The sequence below is a fragment of the Tachysurus vachellii genome, chromosome 6, assembly GCF_030014155.1.
Source record: "Tachysurus vachellii isolate PV-2020 chromosome 6, HZAU_Pvac_v1, whole genome shotgun sequence".
NCBI classification, from domain to species: Eukaryota; Metazoa; Chordata; class Actinopteri; order Siluriformes; family Bagridae; genus Tachysurus; species Tachysurus vachellii.
Window position 1 is genome coordinate 27,531,822 of NC_083465.1, and position 23,026 is coordinate 27,554,847.

At 44.6% G+C, this 23,026-nt stretch overlaps 1 protein-coding gene and 1 pseudogene across 1 annotated transcript; both read left to right on the forward strand.

The window, feature by feature from the left end:
* LOC132847659 (zinc finger protein 850-like) overlaps nt 1-23,026 on the forward strand; it is a 182,406-nt pseudogene that overhangs the window by 96,580 nt on the left and 62,800 nt on the right.
* LOC132847674 (DNA-directed RNA polymerase II subunit RPB1-like) lies at nt 11,680-13,365 on the forward strand. The gene is made up of 2 exons (XM_060873176.1): nt 11,680-12,402; nt 12,831-13,365. Exons 1-2 carry the CDS (start codon nt 12,399-12,401, stop codon nt 13,328-13,330), a joined length of 504 nt encoding a protein of 167 aa, XP_060729159.1. The 5' UTR covers nt 11,680-12,398; the 3' UTR covers nt 13,331-13,365.

Consider the following 23,026-nt stretch of genomic DNA (forward strand, 5'->3'; position numbering starts at 1 on the left):
CATGCACATACACTGCTGGTGTTGTAGTGTTGTATTTAAACAGAACCAAGAAAATTTTAAAAAGGCATCAGCAGATTTATACAAAAGAGAAACCATACTAGGGGGCACGGTGGCTTAGTGGTTAGCACGTTCGCCTGAGTGGTTAGCACGTGGGTTGGCACTTCGTCCAGGGTGTATCCTGCCTTGATGCCTGATGACGCCTGAGATAGGCACAGTATCCCCGTGACCCGAGGTGGTTCGGATAAGCGGTAGAAAATGAGTGAGTGAGTGAGAAACCATACTATATACAACCTGTATACATGTTCATTATTCATGCTCTGAATCTGCAATATTGATTTTAACACGTTGATAAAGCCACTGCCTGATGAGGAGTAAGAAGACAGAGTAGACTTACCACTTTGCTTTAACTGCTTCCCCAGGGATCCATCCATAGACACCATGGGATAGCCTTCTATCGTTATGCAGGTGACCCCCAGATCTATATACCTGTAAAGGAGGGTTTCTCCATTACACATCTCGTTGCATGTCTTGAAGACAGTAAAGCTTGGATGATGTTAAACTTCCTATATTTTAATGATAACAAGGCAGAGGTGAAGTAGTTTGGTCCAAGTGGCTCCTGCAAATCTCCCCCTTTTGACCTGGGTCCCTTGGCATCGCATTTTACCTAATCTTTGCTTTAAAATGAATACAGATCTTAAATTAGTTAGCCAAATTGGTGCAGTGGTGAAGTCCAGTTTCTTTCACCTAAGGTGCTTGGCAAAAATAAAACCTCTGGTGTCCAGGCAACAATTTGAGATGGTAATCTATGCCTTTATTACATCCCAGCTTGAATATTGTAATGCACTTTATATTGGTCTTCCTTGTCTCGTCTTCAACTGGATGAAAATGCTGCCCCACATCATTAAACTGGTGCATGGAAATACAACCAAATTACACCGATTTTGGCCTTACTCCACTGGCTGCCTGTGTACTTTAGGGTTCAATTTACATTTACGGCATTTGGCAGATGCCCTAACCCAGAGCCACTATAGTACCAAAATGTTTTATGGAGTATACAGCACTTTGTTTCAGCTGTGGCTGTTTAAAAGTGCTTTATATATATATTTATATATATATATATATATATATATATATATATATATATATATATATATATAAAATTATTATTATTATTATTATTATTATTATCATCACGACATTTATTGAGTTAGTGACTCAAATTTTATTGTCTACCATGCTTACTGTATACTGTCCGAAGTAACACATGTACTCTCTTGTCCAGAAATGTTTTATTTAAGATCAATGTGCATATTTGTATTTTAAAATTACAATTATAATTTAAAATAAATTATACTTTGATAATTTATTTATTTATTTTACAAAATTAAAATTGTTATAACCCATGATGTGGGTGTGTGTTTTGCATGTTGTGTATACTACTGTGTTTAATCTATGCAGGTTGGTCCATTCCAGACTCCAGTCACAACTTTACTACTGTGCTTCTGCTACAGGGCACAATATACATATATAAATTCGAACTCCACCTTATATACAAAATGTCTTGCCTTTACTTACTCCGTGCAGCCAAAGCCTAGACTGGGTGATAACAGTTTACCACTGTAAATGTGATTTCTGCTGTCTGTAAATAGGATTCAAATAAACTGCCTAACTTTACAGTATCCATTGTGTTTTATTTTAATTATTTTAGTTGGTTGTTTAATTTTGTCATTTAATGTAAATAAAAAAAAACTTCGGCATTGCTGCACACACAAGAGAAGGCAAATGTGCAGCAACATTAATTGTTTATATAAACATAGAGGAGTTTGAGTACTAGTGATGTCACACTCTAAGTGGAAGTAGACACTGAGGGTTGTATTTATAGTATTTTTTTAATCTAGCCTTCTAGGTTTAAAATTTTATTTTAAGACAGAAAGGTGGTGGGTGACTAACCTAGGAAGATATTCATTCTTTCAGCTCTCACAAGTTCCCTTATGCAAAACATATAATAGTGGAGAATGCAAGCACTGTCAAGAAAGCTCTCAGAAAATGTGTACTTTGAAAAATGCTTTAAGTGTTAATTAATATTTGTAGGAGCCAAATTGAGCTTTGTGTTAATTCCATGTTTCCTTCTTGTGAATAGTGAATGATTATATGGCCATAGGGCTGTCTACCCCACCTAGAGGTGTTACGGTGCAGGACAAAGGCGAGTGAGGATCCAAATGCAGATAGTTTAATTATTCAAAACACAAGAAAGCAGCTGAACAGACAGGCAGACAGAACAAGGCAACAAACAGGTCTAACAGGAAATGGGAACAGGCACACCAACATCCAACATACAACAACGACCAACACCAGGGAAGTGAACAAACAGAGTATATATAGCTGACAGGAACCAATGACAAAGCAGAGACAATCAGAGACAAAGACAACACACCTGAGGAGATGAATGAGTACAATTAATGTCCATGGAAACCAAAGAGTGGGCGGAGCAAACAATTAGCCACAGGGAAAGACAGCAGACAGAAACAGGACAGAAACACAGACAGACTCATTACAGAGCCCCCCCCCTAGGAGTGGATTCCAGACACTCCAACGCAGAACCGGAGGGTGGTGGAGCGGAGGTGGAACAGGGGGCGGGAAGGCGGGCCAGGTCCATGTGGCGGCAGAGGGCAGGGCAGAGCCGGCGAAGCTGGAGGCCAGGGCGGAGCCGGCAGAGCAGGAGGCCAGGGCGGAGCCGGCAGAGCAGGAGGCCAGGGCGGAGCCGGCAGAGCAGGAGGCCAGGGCGGAGCCGGCAGAGCAGGAGGCCAGGGCGGAGCCGGCAGAGCAGGAGGCCAGGGCGGTGCCGGCAGAGCAGGAGGCCAGGGCGGAGCCGGCAGAGCAGGAGGCCAGGGCGGAGCCGGCAGAGCAGGAGGCCAGGGCGGAGCCGGCAGAGCAGGAGGCCAGGGCGGGACTGGAGACCAGGGTGGCGCCGCAGGCAGAGTCAGCGACCAGAGCAGGACCGGAGACCAGGGTGGTGCTGCAGGCAGAGCCAGCGACCAGAGCAGGACTGGAGACCAGGGTGGCTCCGCAGGCAGAGCCAGCGACCAGAGCAGAGTTGACGGCCAGGGTGGTGCTGGAGGCGCTTTGAACCTATAAGTATGGACAGGAGAGGGAGAGACTGACAGAGACAGGGAGACAAAACTAGGGACTGACAGAGCAGATAGGCAGAGCAGTTTGGTACCAAGCCCTCCAGGCAGGACAGATAGTCTACGGGGCTTGGGCGCAACCATATTCGCTGGTTCCATCGACCCGGTCGGTTCGGCTGGTTCTGTCGACCTGGTAGGCCCGGCTGGTTCTGTTGACCCAGTCGGTTCCGTTGACCCGGTCGGTCCAGCTGGCTCGGTTGACCCGGTCGGTCCCATCGACTCGGTCGGTTCGGCTGGTTCTGTCAACCTGGTAGGCCCGGCTGGTTCTGTCAACCTGGTAGGCCCGGCTGGTTCTGTTGACCCGGTCGGTCCAGCTGGCTCGGTTGACCCGGTCGGTCCCATCGACCCGAACGGTCCGGCTGGTTCTGTCGACCCGGTCGGTTCCGTCGACTCGGGTGCTTCAGCAGGTTCGGGTGCTTCGGCAGGTCTGGGCGCTTCGGCAGGTCCGGCCGCTTCGGCAGGTTCGGGCGCGTCGGCAGGTTCGGGCGTTTCAGCCGGTTCGGGCGCTTCAGCCGGTTCGGATGCTTCAGCCGGTTCATGTGTGTCGGCAGGTTCAGGCGTTTCAGCAGGTTCAGGTGCGTCGGCGGGTTCGGATACTTCAGGTGCCTTAAGTGCTCCAGCTGGTGCCATAGGGATGCCAGGCCGCCCAAACCGGCACCATCGGGGTGTCTGCCAGCTTGGCGATCAGCCGGTTCCCCCGGGCCTCGCCGAGCTTTCTGGACTGGCACCCATGTGGACGGGTTCGGTCACCGGCGTACACATGCCTGGGTCGGGCCGAGGTACCGTAGGGGTCTCGGGCTTCCGTGGCTGGCCTGGCTCCGCAGCCCACGGACCCCGATGCCTACTGCCCCCCCCCAAAAAAAATATTTAGGGCCGGTGTCCGACTCTGTCCTGTGCACGGTTAGGGAGGACCCGCCCAGGAGCAACGCTACGTTGGCCAGGTCCGTGAAAGGCCCTACCTCTCGGCCCAATGGCACTAGGTAGCGCAGCCCGTCCTCCAGTCCATGCCGGAACAGGTCCTTAAGGGCCTTCTCCCCAAAATCCACCTGATTGGACAAGTCCAGGAACACCTCTACATATTCCTCCAGTGGGGAATCCCCCTGACATAAACAGAACAAAATCTCTGCTGGATCCATGAGGTTGGTCGTTCTGTTACGGTGCAGGAAAAAGGCGAGTGAGGATCCAAATGCAGATAGTTTAATTATTCAAAACACAAGAAAGCAGCTGAACAGACAGGCAGACAGAACAAGGCAACAAACAGGTCTAACAGGAAATGGGAACAGGCACACCAACATCCAACATACAACAACGACCAATACCAGGGAAGTGAACAAACAGAGTATATATAGCTGACAGGAACCAATGACAAAGCAGAGACAATCAGAGACAAAGACAACACACCTGAGGAGATGAATGAGTACAATTAATGTCCATGGAAACCAAAGAGTGGGTGGAGCAAACAATTAGCCACAGGGAAAGACAGCAGACAGAAACAGGACAGAAACACGGACAGACTCATTACAAGAGGACAGTTGGGAGGCTGAAGGTGAAGCACGAGGGGAAAGGCCTTAAAGACAGGAAGTCATAGCATCTGGGCGTGGCTGAGAGGGCAAACAGTCTTTTGACCGTGTGGTGGTGTGCCATATAAGAGACTGCTTTAATTTAATTGTATATTTTTATTTTACTTCAAGTTTTCTGTAACATTATAACAACATCAATAAATGGTCATTGGACAAACTGGATCAACCTCTATTCCTCATCTACACAACTACACGCGTCAAGATATATCTAGCTCAGCCACTAGTATCAGCAATTCAGGGAGCAAAGGAACGACCAGAAAAGGCTGATACAATATTGCACGTATAATGTATAGCAGGTAGTATCACCTATCCAAGGTCCCTAGGTAAATCCTAAGCTTGGGTTGCTGTGTGTGTTCTTTACTAGTGAGGTTTCCTCTGGGTTCTGTCCAGTTTCTTCCTACTCCCCAGACTGCCAGTAGAGCTTATTGTTTGAACTTATTACACTACAATGGCTTTAAGCAGTAATGTGTCTGTATGAGCTATAAAATCTGGGGATATGATTAATCACAAAAAAAATCTACTTTGTAAATTGAACTAGGTTCTGTTTAGCTCTGTTTAGCTTTAGCTTTTTAGCTTTAGCCTAGTTACTTTTACTTTTAAATACTCGTTATTACATTGGATTTATTTTATTTACAAAATGAATGCAAACCTTCATTCAGACTTTTAGGTAAATCATGTAATGTATGTGATACAATGAATCAAAGATATTTGAGTTTTTCTCTTTGTTAAATTACCCAGAATCATCCAAAATATTAAATAATCAAATTACACAATAATTAATACAGTTTACATTTAAGTTTTCCAAACCTGATGTATAGTGGGGTTCTTCATCATCATTCCAACCTGAACCTCAGCCTAAAGAGAGTACCTCTGCTCTGGGAAACATTCTGTCTTATTCCAGTATCGAAGAAGGGATGCCCCAGCAAACTAAATGAGTACAGTCCAGTTGCACTCACATCGCACATAATGAAGGCACATAACGAATGTGCCAGAAGGTGGTTAGCCACACAGGTGCTCCCCAAGGAACTGTTCTGTCTCCATTTATTTTCACCCACTACACTTTCAAAATTCCAGCACAACACAAGTAATTGTCATTTGTAAAAGATCTATAATGACTCTGTGGTTGTTGGGTCTATTGATAGTGGGCATTAACAGCTTTGTGGAGTGGTGTGAATCACCTACAGGTCAATGTTACCAAAACAAAGGAACTGGAGATTGACTCATTGACTCATCCCTGTCTGTATGAGTGGCTGTGGAAGTGCAGGTTGGTGAGTGCATCCATTACAAGTCCTCACTCTAAGATGATCCCCACTTTTGAGGGGTACTGTTGTGGTGATGCTGGGCTTATGACTCTGTTGTCCTCATAGCAGAGAATTCCTACAGAAATTTACAAGAATTCTCCATCATTATATGTATTGTGACGGCGGCACATGCACCGCCGCAAATTCATGGAGGAAAATTCGCCCGCTGCATCAGCAGCCAAGAAGCCGGAGAGTATAAAAGGTGGTGCTTCAGCACCTTGGCCAGCGGTGCTAAGCATGAGCCCCCAAACTTCAGAACCATGGCCAGTGCCGCGGGGAGTGAGAGCAGGCCGGGGTGACCGAAACTCCCGCCGACAAGCACGAGCCAATCAAGAGCACCGCTGGAGCATTCACCCTCCAGGAGGAAAGCACAGCCGGAAGCGAGGCTCAGCGGCTAGAGAGAGGAAAAGGGGGCGTGCCTAACGGGACTAATGCTTGTTGTCTTTTTGATACTCTTTTACAGACACATCCAGCTGATCCAGGACTTAAAATTGCTGGCTGAGCCTTCGCTACGCTCCTGGAAAGGACTGCTTCACCTTTACACTGCAGAGAAGGTAATTTTCTCAATGTCCTCCAACAAACAAGCCCAAAATAGTTTGAGACTTGAGCCAATCACAACCTGGAAAAGTACTGCAAGAGGGGTGTGGCCCTAGGTAAAACTTGATATACAAAAAGGAGTACACCTAGTGATTGTCTCATATACTCATACTGCTGAAGTAATGCAATAAAACTCATTTTTAAAAGTGAAATTTGCTCAAACTGTTTGCATAGAAACAACTTTTGGGTTAAATTTAAATAGAACCTCAACATCCTCATCTCTGCTACCTCCATCTCTGCCTCATGTCTTTTCCTCACTGCTACAGTTTCTACCCCATACAGCATAGCTGGCCTCATTACTGTCTTGTACACCTTTTGTTTGATTCTTGCTGACACTCTTCTGTCACACAACACTTTTGAGACTTTTTTCACCCATTTCAACCCGCTTGCACTTGCCTCTGCACCTATTTTCCACACTCCCCGTCACAGTGGCATCAGTAGTGCTCTTTCCAGGCATAAAGCAATACTGCTGCTTACAAATATACGCTTTCTTTCTTAGCCTAACTTCCACTACTCTTTTTCATAGCGTCATTGTGTGGCTCATCAATTTTATGCCTCTGTAGTTGCTAAAAAAAAATACAGAAAAATATGGACTAAAATATGCATTTAAAACTGAATAAAAATGGACTCTGCTAAGCCAATCAGAATTCTGCGAGGGAGACAGGTGGTGCACATGGAGACAAGAAGAAGGACACAGAAGAATTTAATTGTATTTCGCTGATTCATTCAAGTGAAAGTGTGTCTGATAGTAGGGATGAGCGAGTACAGCATTATCTGTATCTGTATCTGTATCTGTTAACCATATGAATTATCTGTATCTGTATCTGTACTCGGAGTGGGGGGGGCCTAACCCGGAAGTAGGCGGGATTGTCTTGAAATGGGCGGTGCTTTAACCGGTAATAATTAATTTGTAATATTTATGACACTAGCTTACTACCTTTTATGTTTTTATGAAATACAGCAAAAACGTGTCAGACACTCAGTGTCTGGTTCCTGGTTAGAGACAGCTGAAGGTTTAAAAAAGAAAAAAAAATCTCCGACAGGCAGAGACGCAATGCGAGTCGCATTCTACCAAGCAAGCACCACGTCTGAACGAACCCACGTTTACCAGAACTCTACTGGTTAGTAAGTACATATTATTAACGTTACAACCCGAAGTAAAAAGCTGAAGAAACCCTTAACGTTAACGGAAAAGACCCGCAAACCCGAGTGACTGAGGGAGAGACAGAGAGCTGTTCTGTGTGTGACTGTGAGTGAGTGAGACAGAGCAACACAATACATCTGTATGTGTGTAGGGGAGGGGTGCTGTGACTAGCCTATCACAGAACGCTGACACAATCAGATACCCAATGATGATTTTCATTCAATCTGAGCACAGATATTGACTCGTATTACTCGTATAATACTCGTACTCGGCAGAAGTGCTTTATCCGTACCGGATACTCGTTTCAGCCGAGTATCCGGCTCATCTCTACCTGATAGCATAAAAAAGAGCAGAAATACATAAAAATTTTGTATGTTTCTAGACATCTGGAATGGCCAGTTGAAGGCTTCATACTCATTGTAATGAACTGATATGAAATGTAAGTCACTGTGGATAAGGGTGTCGGCTAAATGTCATAAACAATATGGGCTACGGGGTCCTGGATTTTGTTCACTTTTTTTTTTTTGAGTTCACTCACATCTCAGGAACTTTTGTGTACCTTTGTGTGGGATGGAACTCAGGTGGTTGGCAACGACTGGATTGAGAGTCAAGTGTGCAAAATAGGAAGTTTGGATGATTCCAGAAGTGATCCGGAATTGGAGGAAGAAGCATTAGGAGATGATAGTCTAGAATTTCTCCGGATCAAAAGTAAAGGAGGTAAGAAGACTTCAGTATGTCAATGAAAAAGAAAAGAAAGATATTATTTTGTGATTATCCATTATGATGAGGATAAATTACCTGAAAGGATCTATTTGGGATACATAAGCTATGTGATCAGACCCTATATACCTCTACCGTTAGGATTTTTTAAATGTCAAAGATTCTCGAATCTAGATTTTGGGAAATTTGTAAGCAAGGATTAATTCCAAAATGTTGTAACTGTGGGGGGAACACAGTGCAGGGAACGGAGGATGTCAGATGAGACAAGAGCCTTGAAAGTTAAAAAAAAAAATAAGAGTGGGAGAAGGATTAACATATGCAGAGGCATTGAAGAAAGTGAAACAGGAAACAAAAACAAAAACAAAAGAGAATCAGGCAGTAGCATCTCAAAAATGAATGAAGATCAGGTAGAATCTATGAAAGACCCAGCGGAGATGACAAAGTGTCATTTGTAGCATTTATAGTGGAAGTGGTAAACTGCTCAGCTCAAACGGATACCTGGTCAGAGGGAATTAAAATCACAATGAGGGCAGCAGAAAAGTATTTGGATGTAGATAGAATTAATGTGGAAATTACAATTGAGAGAAGGCACCATTGAGGATTTCCAGACAACATGTGGTGTTTCTTAATGGTCCTTCTAATATTGCAATGGAATGCAAGAAGTTTGATTGCCAAGAGGCAGGAATTTAAAAATTTCATATTACAAGAAGACAAATGCCCAGACATAATATGTGTTCAAGAATCTTGGTTCACTACAAGGAAATATTGCTTTACATAGAGATAGACAATGTGGAAATGGTGGAGGTATAGTTACTTTCATAAAATGAGGAATAGGATATAGAATTGTTAAAATTACTCAGGAACAAAGAATTATGGGAATTGAAATATGGGAAGATCAGAAAGTATAAAAATTGTTATTTTGCGCTTGAAGACAGTGGATGTAGCTAAATGTATTATTCCTCAGTTGTGTGTGTGTGTTTGCAGCTGTTTGCATATTTTTGTTCTTTCGTTGTAGAAAGGTTACCCTAATATAGAGGGAAATGTAAAATAAGTGCATTTGCTGGATTATTTTATTTAGTAGGTTTTAGAATTTCCTGCCTTTTAGCAGTTTATTTTTGTTAAGCGGTTGGGGATGGGAACATCTTAGGTTCGTTAACTCGAGCACACGCCTGTCTCAGTGGAATCTGCACTAATTAAATGAAGCCACTTGGGTAATCGAAATTGTATTATTTATTTATTTGCTTTGTACAGTATATAAACACAGTCGTTTTTTAACAGCATACTTTTTGCACTCGTTAAATTTGCTCCAACTACGGACATTAAGTTGAGATAACGGATGAAATTCATACGCGTGTGTGTTTGATAGCTTGATTGTGCCGTTTTATAGTTTAAAATGTTCACCTGCAAACTTTGTGCATACACATGCAGTACTTTACCTGCATTTGTGAGACAAATGCGAATTCACATTCATGTTGCAAATGTCAGGTTTAATTGCGCATTGACTGCTTGTAAAAGGAGTTTCAAAAAGTTTTCATTTTTCAAAACTCACTGTTATCGACACAAAGAGGGGAAATCTAAGCTTAAATCTGTCATTGACCTCATTTGAATTAACATATGTTGACTTGTGTCAAGTCAGGTGTGAAACTCTGAGTAGATTTTATCAGCATCTTAAAACTCACAGAGGGGAGAAGGGTTTCATATCCATTTCAGCAATGTGATAAGTCTTTTTCAATTGTGTCCACTTTTACAGCACGTGTTTCTAGAAAATACTATGATTGTTCAGAGGCAAACCTGATTGATTCAGTTGCACTTCTTTTTGTTCTTTCTTCTCAAAGTTGTTCTTTGCGATGTATTGGATGGTAGCAACTTAAAAGGTAATGAGCTGCTCAATACAGCCACCTCATCCTTTAGTTTAATCCTTTATCAGGATGCTTTGGAAGCAGGCAACCCACTGGGCTCTGGCAGGAAAAAACATAAATTACTCTGTGTATATGCAACTCTTTCAGATATTCCTCCACATCATGGATCATGCATTGACCAGATGCAGCTTGTTTTGCTTTGCAGAGAGTAGGACTTCAAGTATTTTGGCCAGGACAAAGTGTTTAGCCTTCTCATCAAAGACCTTAAAGACATTTTTCACTTTGGCCCTCTAATTCGTTTGTGGACACTGTGATTTGAGAGCAGACACTCCTAATTCAAACAGTGTTCTTGCAGGCATATCTGTAGGTCTTCAGGCATATCTGTATGCTGGCAACTACTTCAATGTCTTGTGGGAAGTAGTTGCCAGCATACAGATATGCCTGAAGAAGCTGAGAAACATCAGCTTCTTCAGGCAAATCTGTATGCCTGAAGAAGCTGATGTTTCTCAGCAATTGTTTGACATAGATTCTTAAAGTTATATGATTTGCAAGAACACTGTTTGAATTAGGAGTGTCTGCTCTCAAATCACAGTGTCCACAAACGAATTAGAGGGCCAAAGTGAAAAATGTGAAAAAGAGAAACTGAAAAACTGAAAGTAGAGTTTTACGCTGGTGATTACAGTGAAGCCGCTGGGTTTCAAATATGAACTTTGAGCCTATGAATACTGAGGTAGCCAGTGATGTTACAGTGAGTGGCCAAAAATACAAAAAGAACATGTTTGTATTTATCAGTGACACCGATGAGGGGCTTGTAGTTGGAAAGATCAAACTAATTCTCATTCATCAGGGTGTGTCTTTACATTTTGTTACTCAGGAATATCAGGCTGTTCACCTTCCAAACATAGGTGTTTACAGAATTACACCAGCAGAAAGAAGATGCTGTGTAGATCCCATTGCCTGTAGCATGTCTGTACACTGTACACTGTGAGTACACTGTCTGTAGCATGCCTGTACTAATTCTGCACCACTCTTTTCTCTTTTCTGTAGACCAATGGTGCGAGGAGGTTAAACATATAATTCTTCAGGCATTGACCAGCCTGTTTTCTGACATTCTGCAACAGTCTCCAAAGCTCAGGACTACAATGCAAAGAAGACCTCAAATAGGTTCAGCAAGAAGACCTTAAGGATATTTTAACTGTAATTCAAATCAGAAAGCTTCTTCAAATGTTTAAATAGGTATTGTTGGAACTTAGAGCCCGTCTCCAAGTCGGCACATATCAGGGTGAATTATACTGATATACTTTATAATGCTTTTATACTATATAATTGTTACTAAAACTTAATTTACTAATAACACTAACATTAATACGAATTAAAACAATGGGAAAACGCCTCAGACCTGGATGAGAATGAGCAAACTTCTTTATTGTGGTCACTCAGCTAACAATTCTCTAAGAGAAATTGCCAGTTTGAAAGTAACAAAAGAAATCCCAAAAACCCAAAAGAAAAAGCATCTTCATGAAGAGCATCGGCATGCAAAAACAAAAACCCTCCGGACGGACCTGCAGAGTTACAGGATTTTTTACGCATACACATTTGGCCCCAAAAATTCTCCTCTATATATACGCTTCCACGCGCCTCCTTATCGGTCCCCCCCCCTCACAGACCGGTTTTCATATCACCTTTTCATTATGTCATCTTATTTACCGGAATCATCTCATATGTTTTTGTAACGTCCTGTTCCTTGCAGTCCCCTTGTTTTTCCTTCACCTTTTGCCCATATGCCCATTTATGGATTTTCCTCCTCTTAGTTCCCCGGGACCCAGGCCCGGGAGCCCAGGCCTGTGACCCTGGGTCTTCTTCATTCGCCATAACAATTATGCCTAAACAACAATTTTTGTTATTAAAAAAGTGTGCTCAAAAAGAGCTTCACTCCCTGGTCAAAGTTACATTTGCCTCTCAGTTTTTTCCTTGCCAGACGTCCGGAAGATTTAATCCTTCATTCAACTACAATGGGTAAGTTTCTCCTTTGCTATTTTCTACTATACATAATTTTTAATAATTATAAGTCACTCTATGAGTCTGATTTATGTCAAAAGTTATTATGTTAAAAGAAAGCTCTTATCTAAATTATTTCTCATACAAGAAAGCTCTTATCTATTTGTCATCTTATATTGTCACTATTGCTAAACTCCTGCTAAACTCTTACTGCTATACTGTTGTCATTATTATTAAGCTATTGCTACTATAATGTTACTTGTGTACAAAAACAATGGAGTTCTTTGCTGACTCCTCTAATCTGTTAACTGCTTGAATTTTGATATGATCTCATACTATGATCTCATGCTATGATCTCAGCCTGTCCTTGGTCAGGCTGGGCTTGTTTACACTTATCTCAAGCTCCCGTTCCTCTATCTCCTCTAACTCCTCTTATCTCCCTTCAGATCCCTCGCATCAGCCAGCTAGTCGCCCTATCAGGTCCACACCTCACCATCCTCGTCCGTCTCCCTACCCAAGGCCAATGGCCGCTGATGTCATGGAAAGCTATCGCCGCTTCCAGCTACTTCATATCACCCATGAGCTCGTTACGTGTCTGGAACAGCTCTGTTCTCCTGACCTCCCCGAGCATCCTCATCTGCTGTTCCATATTGTGAGAGGGCCTCTTACTAGCACATCCTCGACTCAAACCCCTCTGCCTAACCTCGTGGATCAGAGAACCCAAACTGATGGCTGTCCTCATGTTGAGCTTTGCAACCCTGAGCTCGGGACTCCCGCTTCTCCTCCTCCTCCAGTGCCTCATGCCTATATCCGTCCTCTCAGTCCTGCCTTGGCATCTCCTCCCTCTGATTCCGGCCCTGGAACCCCAGATTACATTCCTTCTTCTCCCTCTGATTATGGCCCTGGATCCCCAGACTATTCCCCTACTTCGCCCTCCGATTACTGAGAATGTTTATAATAACCAATAAACCTATAACCATTCCCTCTGACTCCAATGTGGTTCTTATATATATATATATCTCATATATATATTATCTTCAATTAATCATTACACCACGTCTTATAATAATAATAATAATATATATATATGTAATAATAATAATTATAATAATATTATAATGTTATGTGTATTCTCCTAAGGTTCAAGGATTTTTCACAACATCTTCCCCCTCTGAGACTGCAAAGTCTCATCAAAACCCAAGTACCTAACCACGACGACCCTAACACAAACGAAAACAGAACATACATAAAACTAAAACAAAAACATACATAAAACACACAACATCTCTCCCCCCAACAAAAACAACATGCACAGTAGACCACAACACACACGTGCCCATTTCAAAAAGGTGAGCCAGGAGTGAGCGAAAAACCCTCTGGATGCCCCCTAGAGGGAAAATTCTCACTCTGCCCGCAAATATAGCGCGACAGTGAAATCAGTGTCACCAGGGTCACCGAAACATACAGCATAAACACATGAAAATCAAACAGTTCTCCCATGGCATAGGAGTCCTCCTCACGACCACCACCAATAATGATTGCGATGCATGGTTCGAATCCACCGTGGCAAGGGGGCCCAAATGTGACGGCCTGCGCATAGGGAACCCCAAATGTTTCTGTTGCGATAAGCGTGATAGTCTCGAGTTACAGGAACAACCGCATCCGAATCACCTCCTGTCCATGAGTGCATGAACATGGGTGGTTCTTGCATATCCTGTAGTCCTTGTTGCACATCTTTGGTATGAGACGTCCAAAGTTTATACCCACAAAAGAATAGAGTACAGTACTGTCGCATGGCGGCTTGCCGTATATGGCGAGAAATAATATACGCATGTTTACGTCCATGTCCATACGTTGAGGCCACACAAAAGGAACGATGTATCTCATATGTGTGCACCTGCAAAAGCAGTCCCCTGTCAAGAATATAGTCATTCTTGTAGCATGAATGAACCCACAGTCCTTCAGGGAGGACTAGATCTGCGTGTGCAAGGATAAGTGACACGGGGCGTGTGTCCTCCAGCAACGTGAACCAGGTGTCAGCCGTCGGCGGGGACGGGTATGTCAGCCAGGTACGATGCGGCGCGGCACCCAGGTCGAAGTCCCTCCAGACGAAGTCAGACTGGTCCACCTCGATGTCCAGTTGGATGCATGTGTAGCAGTAGCCAGGAGCGTCATCGAGGCGACAAGCGACACCCCGCGGGCTTGCCTCCAACCGTGCACAGGTGAGGGGTCGCTGGACTCGTCGCCGGCCTCTCCGTGGGCGCGACATGGCCTGCACACAATGCTCTACAAACAACACAGAAACAAGCATAGAAACGACAAAACGAATAGACACAAATACCAACACCCATTACTCAAGAATATGTACAAAAAGTCTATGTATAGTCGGCCTGGATTCAGTCACAATTATGGCCACCACCAGTAATGGTTGTAGTGCCTTGCGTATATCCAACGTGGCAATGGTGCCTTAATTCGCCGTTTGTTTTCCAGTGAAAACCAGACATGGGGAAAAGTCTGAGCGAAATATGTACCAGGCAAAATAGCGACTACTTCTGAGTCCCTGCCTTGTTGCAGGCTTCGGAATACCCACTCGGGTGAGGTTGGCAGACTGACCAGGGCTGTAACTAGTCCCTTAGTGTATGTGGTCCACAGCTGGTAGCCACAAAAGAAAAGTGAGTAGTACTGTCGGGTGGAGCTCTGTTGAATGTTCCGTGAAATAAGATAGGCATGTCTTGTTTTCGGGCCATAAAAGGACGCGACCGTAATGCAGCGTCGAAGTTCATGGGTATGTACACGCAGGACAAGTTTGTCTGTAAGCTGGTAGTCTATATCTGGCTGCCACGCAGCTACCCATGACCCCCCCTCAAGCATAATATCAGCGTGTGAAAGTATCAGTGGAATAGGGCGCGACTTTTCCAGCAGGGTGACCCATCGATACTGTGTTATGCAGGGAGGAAAAGATCGCCAGGACCGTTGTGGTTCCCTACCGAGCTTGTGGTATATCCACTCGTAAGCAGAAAGATCTACCTCCAGGGCTAACTTTCTGCACGAGAAGCAACACTCTAGGTACGGGTTATTATTCTTTCTATAAAAGAGGTATGCCAGGCCTTCAGAGTCAGGGTCACGGTAGGCACACGTCTGATGTCGTCGCGCTCGCCGGCGCTGGGAACGCCGGAATGGGAGACACTCCATAATCTGTACACAACACGAACAAGACATACACACACAGGGGACACAAACAAACAGGGACTCACACTAATATATATATATATATTACAGTCCTGTATATGCGCCACTAGTTCCTGTCCGAATCATTCTTGTTCTCATCCAGCAGTGAGAACGAGTCTGGGTCCAATTCCATCAACTGCGTTTGCATGTATTGTCCAAAAAGGGAGTGGATTGTTTTGTCGATCAGGGCACGTAGCAGAGGAATCCCACAGCATATGATAAAGCCAATGGCCAGCAGGACCACTAGAAAAATCATGCCAATGCGCATTAATCCTGCCATCCCGTCTCCTGAGAGCAACCATTTATACCAAGTCGGATCTGGGGCCCCTGAGTTCCGGACCATCTGGTCTCGGGCTTCTTTCATACGTTTGAGTATCGTATTTAGCGGTCCTATTGGGCCTGTGTGAAGTGGGATGACGGCACAGCAGTCAGTGCCGATCAGCTCGCACACTCCCTGATCTGGTCCGCGCATTTGATCTATAGCAAAGCGGTTTTCTACGGCCATCAATGTTGTGGCATGTAACTGTTCTGTTATGAGTCCCAAGGCCGCAATTGTGTGATTAATGAAACGCTGTTGGTTATACCATATATAGTTTAGCCACCTTATGTTTCTGCGTACTTGCACATGAGGTAGCAGGATTGCCCACGCTGTCGAGGTCGCGTCGGATAAGGCTCTGTGCTCCTCTGGAACACCCACTGGCTCACCTTTCCAGTCAATGTAAATATCAGGGTCTGCTGACCAGGCAGGAAGCACGGAGGCGTTACTGGGCTGTAGGTATCGTGAGACATCACGTCTGGATCGTGAGGCACGGGTAAGTACTGGGGTCAAAAGGAGGTCTAAGAGAGAGTCATTTAAGGCCATCACTGTGAGATATCCCTCCAGCACAACTGGAGCACACAGTCCATGCCACAGCCGGGGAAGTGTCTGAAGCGCTGTGCTCTCTCCACAATACCAAAAAATGTCTGCCAGTGGCAATGTGCCAAACCTTAGACTAGGGGCGGTCATTTGTCCTGGAATGGATTTCTCACATCCATATTCTGTCGTATTACAACGTGGGAGCACATTCACTACAGGGTGATGAGCATCTAATATATCTTTACAGACTGCTTTAGAAAGAAATCCGACATACACTGCTCCTCTTGCCTTTATACATAATGGGAACTTCTGGTTAGGCCGTACCTGGACTGTCATATCTGTGGGGATTGGCGAGGCTACTGGCCGATACGCACAAGATATACTTATGTTGCCCATCCAGTTCGGCCCATGTGTTCTGGCTGCTGATCCCAACAGGCAAAGAGCCGGACATAAATGTGTATCATTATATGGGGATTTGTCACACTCGTCCACGCCTCTAGTAGGCATTACATAGGGGATTTGATTAGACCGGTCATGGCATATTACACAGGTGCTATCTGTCGTGACCTGACGGGCGGATTCCGTCAGCCACTGGCGATAGAGGTTTCCCTCAGTACCTTCGGCTATATTAAATTGTTTAATACTGATCATTTTGATGTACTTCTGAAGCGCCCCATATTCCCCCTGCACCTTGGAGTGACGGGTCACGCACCCGCTACTGCCTGAACCGCCACATTCAGCCCAAAAATCTATGCTCGCTTGGCGAAATTGGAAACCTGGACTCCAGGCAGGGACGTAGACACGGGCTTCATATGGTTCAAAGAATGATGTTTTCTGCAGTGTGGACGGGTAAACAGAGTTCATATGAAGACTATAATACCAGAAGGCATGGATTAATTTACACTGCACGCCTTTGTCATCACTGGCAGGTTGTCCCTTAACAATAATGCTGGTTGCTGAATCTTGGGTTACATCCCCTGGTCGCTTAATTCGAATCTCTAGGGTCAGTGTGTAGTGAGAAGATGACTGGTTTTTAGCCCACTGTATTGGGTCTGAACCTACCGCCGGAAAGGGGCCAGCGTAATCAATGGAATACATCACAAAATACAACGTGCCATTTAGTACTTTCTTTTGCTGGCTAGCATGGGCAAATAATCCTAAAGCACACTTTATGTGATTTTGAATAGCCGTCTTTGCTGATGTTTTGTCAACTCCCACTATTATGGGATAGGAGCTTTTCCCCTGAAAAACTGTGCGTCCTCCTATAGTGGCAGAACCTGTGCCTGTACTACGTCTGAGCCGTGAGCCTGATTTGGGAGTATTAACGGACATTGAGTCATTATGCGTGGAGCCTGGTTGTGAGATATGGGCATAACTTTTTACTGTAAGAACTCCTACTATGATTGCCAGATTTAAGATTACCCCTACCACACATGCCATATAAAATATTCGTACAGTTAATCTATCCTTATTTTGTTTATCAGTTCCATCGGGTTCATCTAATGGTTTATCATCAGTGCCCCTCTTCTGGGGTGCGGCTAGCTGCGCCATGATTTACAGACGTTTAGCTATAATTTTAAATAAACGTTACAAGGAGTCGAGTACCCCAAAGTCTACAGTTTTGAACTGACCAGGTAGTGGACCTGGTTGATCCGTGCTTGGACCCGTTGCTGATTCTAAGGTGTATCGTCTAGCGTGGTTAGTGAGATCTGTGAAACATCTAGTTCCTCCACTGAGCCTGTGTGAACACTTGGGCTAACATCAACAATGTCATCTACAGGGGCTAGGATGTCTCGACATTCCTTGGCAGGTTTGACAATAACCGGTCCTTGCTGTGTGCGCGCTCTAGCTCTGGCTCGTGTCCCAGCGGCCGGGCCTGTTACTAAGTCTGGACCATAGGGATCATTATCATCCTTGTCGTCAGGATACGGAGTCGTGTATTGTTTTACTTTCGGCAATGTCTCCCAGTCCTTTCCTTTCCTTTCTGCGGCGGGTGACTGCCCCGCCAACTGCTGTCCTTCCTTAGACGTGGAGGGTTGTTCCTTGGTTCCTTGTTCCAAGGCAAGTGGCTGCTTGTGTACCCCTGCCTTTGAGGTTGAGGGCTCTTCCCCAGTGTCTACTGCAGCTGTCGCACGATAACAGTGGTTAAGGTGATACCAGTATTCCTTACCTTCGATCTTGACTGCAGTGGGGGTAGCTAACACCACTTTAAAAGGTCCTTCTCTTCTTGGTTGTCTCCAATGTTTCCTCTTGAACGTTCTGATGTACACGTAATCACCTGGTTCTACCTGGTTACGTGGTTCCTTTTCCTCTACTGCTGTGCCATGTGTGGCCGGGCCCACCTGAGAACACAAGAGTCTGTGGATATGGGTTAAATGCTTCACATAGCTTGACATTTCGCCTTCCATCTGTTCAAGCGATGGGCCCTTATAGGGTCCTCGTATAAAAGCCACGGGCATTGGCCTGCCTGTCACCATTTCATGAGGTGTCAAGTGCGTTGTACGATTCGTCTGTGAACGCATTTTCATCAGAGCCAAAGGCAAAGCCTGTACCCAATTCAGACTGGTGCTAGCGCATATTTTTGCAATTTTCTCCTTCAACACGCCGTTGGCTCTTTCTACTCTTCCTTGTGAACTTGGGTGGTAGACACATCCCATCTTATGGTTAATGCACAATGCTTGCGCAAGGGACTCAATTACTTTATTTACAAAATGAGGTCCATTATCTGAACTCAACTGATCTGGAATACCAAACCTCGGGATTACTTCCCTACACAAGAATTTTGCTACTGTTTTGGCATCATTCCTGGCACTGGCCACTGCTTCAACCCATCTACTGAACATGTCAATCACTACCAACATGTAACGCTTCCCTTCTGCTTTTTCTGCCATATCTACAAAATCCATCATTAAGTGTCGAAACGGCCCTCGAGGTTCTGGAATGTGTCCTATTGGGGCTGTGAAATGCTTCCTGACATTTCTTTTAGCACATAACTCACATGTTCTCAGTGTTTTTTCTACGAAACTGGCTAGATAAGGAGACCACCAATTTTTCCGGATAATGTCTATTATCACCCTCTTGTTGCAGTGGTCTATCCCGTGGGCTTCCTTTATCAACATTGGTAATAGGGCTGTGGGTGCTACCCACAACCCCTCTCCGCCTCTCCATACTCCTGACTCCTTGTCCTGAAAAGCACCTCGCTTTTTCCACTGTTCTACTTCTTCCGGATCGGCTGTGTTTTGTGCATCCCTGACATCTTCTATCGACATCTCTCCTGGACCTGCATCTGGCTCTTCTCCCTGCATAACTGCCATTATGCATCTATCCCCTAATGCTGCCTTTTTGGCTGCTTCATCTGCTGCAGCGTTTCCTTTAGTTATTGTTGTTCCATCTGTTTTGTGAGCTTTACACTTCACAATAGCTAATTTCTCAGGTAGCTGTATAGCTGTTAACAGTTCAAATATGGCTGGTCCATGGGTTATAGCAGAACCATCAGCCCTCTGGTAACCTCTTTGTGCCCAGATTGGTCCAAAAACATGACATACCCCATATGCATAGGCTGAGTCAGTGTAAATTGTACACGCTTCTCCTGCTCCTAGCTTACACGCTGCTGTCAATGCTTTTATCTCTGCCAATTGAGCTGAGCATGGTTGTGGGACAGTCCCCTCGCTAATTGTTTGATATACATTCTCAATAAGGTCGTATTCGATCACTGCATAACCTGCTTTGTTTCCCTCGATGGTGCGATAACAGGATCCATCCACAAAGAAGATTCGTTGTGCCCCTAAAAGAGGTTGGGACTCTAAATCTGGTCGCGCTTTCAGGAACTTTTCAGATTCCTCTGTACAATTGTGTGGAGTCCCTTCACTCGGCAGCACCATTCTTTCGGCTGGGTTTACTGTGTTGCACCTTTCGATTGTCAACTCCGGTGCCGACAGTATTACATCATATCCTGTGCGCCTTGCATTGGTTATTACAAACGTTCGATTTGTCAATAATGCATGCAGTGCATGTGCTGTGTACAGGGTCACGGGGTGACCCATCGTAATTGTAGAAGCTTTTTGATATGCAAATGCTGCTGCTGATATGGCACGATAACATGGCGGTATACCCTTCTCTACATTATCTAACGCTGTGCTGAAATAAGCAATGGGCTGCTTTCCTACCCCTTGCTGTTGCTGCATTAGTACTGCCGATACAAAACCTTGTCTTTCTGACACGTATAGGTGAAATGGTTTGCTGTAATCTGGACTAGCCAGCGCTGGGGCTGAGGCTAGTATGCACTTCAACATCTCGAATGCTGCTAGTGCTTCTGGTGTCCATGTCAGCTGTGCATTGGGTTTAGCCTGATCTGTAGCTTTTATTAGGTCTCTAAGTGGTTGTACTTTTAAGGCAAAATCACATATCCATGGTCTACTAAACCCTGCCATGCCCAGGAATGACAACATCTGGCGCACGGTTTGAGGTCGTGGTGCATCACGTATAGCTTGTACATGAGCCGGTAATATTTTTCGTGTTGTTCCTTCTAGAACTCGTCCTAAATATTCCACCTTTCTCTGGCAGAATTGTAGCTTCTCTTTACTAACCTTGTGCCCATTGTTTGCTAGGGCCTTTAGTACTGTTATTGAATCCTGTATGCATTGCTCTTTTGATTGGCTACAAATCAGTAAATCGTCAACGTACATAATCATAAGGCTTTTCAGTTGTAAATTTATCAGATCTCTGGTCAGTACTTGGTTGAATATTGATGGGCTTTCGCAATACCCTTGGGGCAGCCTAGTATAAGTATACTGTTGCCCACGATAAGTGAATGCAAACAAGTGCTGAGAGTCAGGGTGCAATGGAACACTGAAAAAGGCCGAACATAGATCAATTACTGTGTACCATTTCGTTCCCACTGGAATATTTGATAACAAAGTGTGTGGATCGGGGACTACTGGAGTCTCGGCCACCACTATCTGATTGACTGGTCTCAAATCGTGGACCAATCTCCATTTGTCTGAGTTGGGCTTTCTGACCGGAAAAATTGGAGTGTTGCACTGACTCCTAGTGGGGATTAAAACCCCTACTTCTAGTAACCCTTTAATAGTTGGCCCTATCCCCTCTTCCGCTTGTTTGGATAACTGATATTGTCTTTGATAGGGTAGTGGAGCATTGGGTCTGATTTGTACTTTTGCTAGCCCTGCTGATTTGACTAGTCCTACATCTGTTGCGTGCTTAGTCCATAGTTGTTCCGGAACTTCATCTAATGCTTTAACTACATCGTTTTCTGTCAACTCTTCCTCATCTGCTATTTGTGGCATCTGTACCTCTACTCCTACTCTTACTTGTATCTTTGTTTGCTGACTTACTAACATAGTAGTAGCTACTACCTGCTCTGTCCCTTTATACTCTATCTTTAGAAACGTTTTGTCTTCTGATATATATACCCTAGAATTTCTCGTCGTGTTCCATTTCTCTACCCTTCTTGCTTCTCTCATCATAGGCCCTAAATCTTTTGATTCAAAACCTTGCCCAATCATCAGGGAGATGTGGGAGGCTGCGTCTCCAACTTGATACCATTCGTGAATCTGTTCTGGCAGTACGGCATATGCAGCTACTCCTTGCCGACCAAGTATTATGCTGTCCGTGCTGATGACATATTTTCTTCCTTCTAGTCGTTCTTCCCATAACGATGCGTACTCTTCATCTTTTCCCCCTTCATCATATTTCAGGGTACAATGCCATGGTCCTCTAGCCTCCCGGCAATCTGGGCGTATGTAGTTTAACCATGGTTTCCATTCCGAATATTCTTTCCATATTTGTGATGTATTTTTGTCTTTGACTTCCATCCAATACACTTTGTCCAGCTCTGTCGTTTCCTCTTCTTGGCTTACTACTAGGTATTGTCGAGCTAACATTTCTGGAAGTGTTATCCACACTCCTGTTGGCCCACAGTGTATTTTGGCTCCTAGTTTACAGAGCACATCTCTTCCAAGAAGATTAGCTGGAGTGTCTGGGGAATAAAGTAGAGGTGCTTGCACTACTATTCCTTCTACAGTAATCCATTGTGGCTCAGTAAATCGTAGAGTCTGAGTTTTTCCTGAGAAGCCCACTGTCTTTATTGCTCTACGTGTGAGGGGAAGCTTTGCACCTTCTTTTCCAATGCTTGTAAATGTTGCTCCTGTATCAATCAGGAATGGGGCCTGTACTTCATTTCCGATTCCCACCATAATTGTTGGTTCTTGTGCAGGGTGCAGTGAGGTGGTACACTGCACCAGCTCCCCCTCTGGCTTCTCTAGGCCTCTTCACATTCCTCCTGGAGCTGAACCCAATGGGCTCCCTCCAGGTGGTACTGGGGCTTGTCCTTGAAACCCTGGGCCCATCCATTGGCCTGCCCAATTTCCAGCTCCTAGTGGTGTTGCTGCAGGTGCTTGTTGCATCCCTGACTGCCCTGCTCCTTGTTGAAACATTGGAGCAGGCATCTGTGCCGGCATCGGTTGTCTTCCTGGGTTTCCCATGACCCCTCCTGGTGCTCCATACTGTAAGTAGGGACACTCATATCTTAGGTGACCTAGG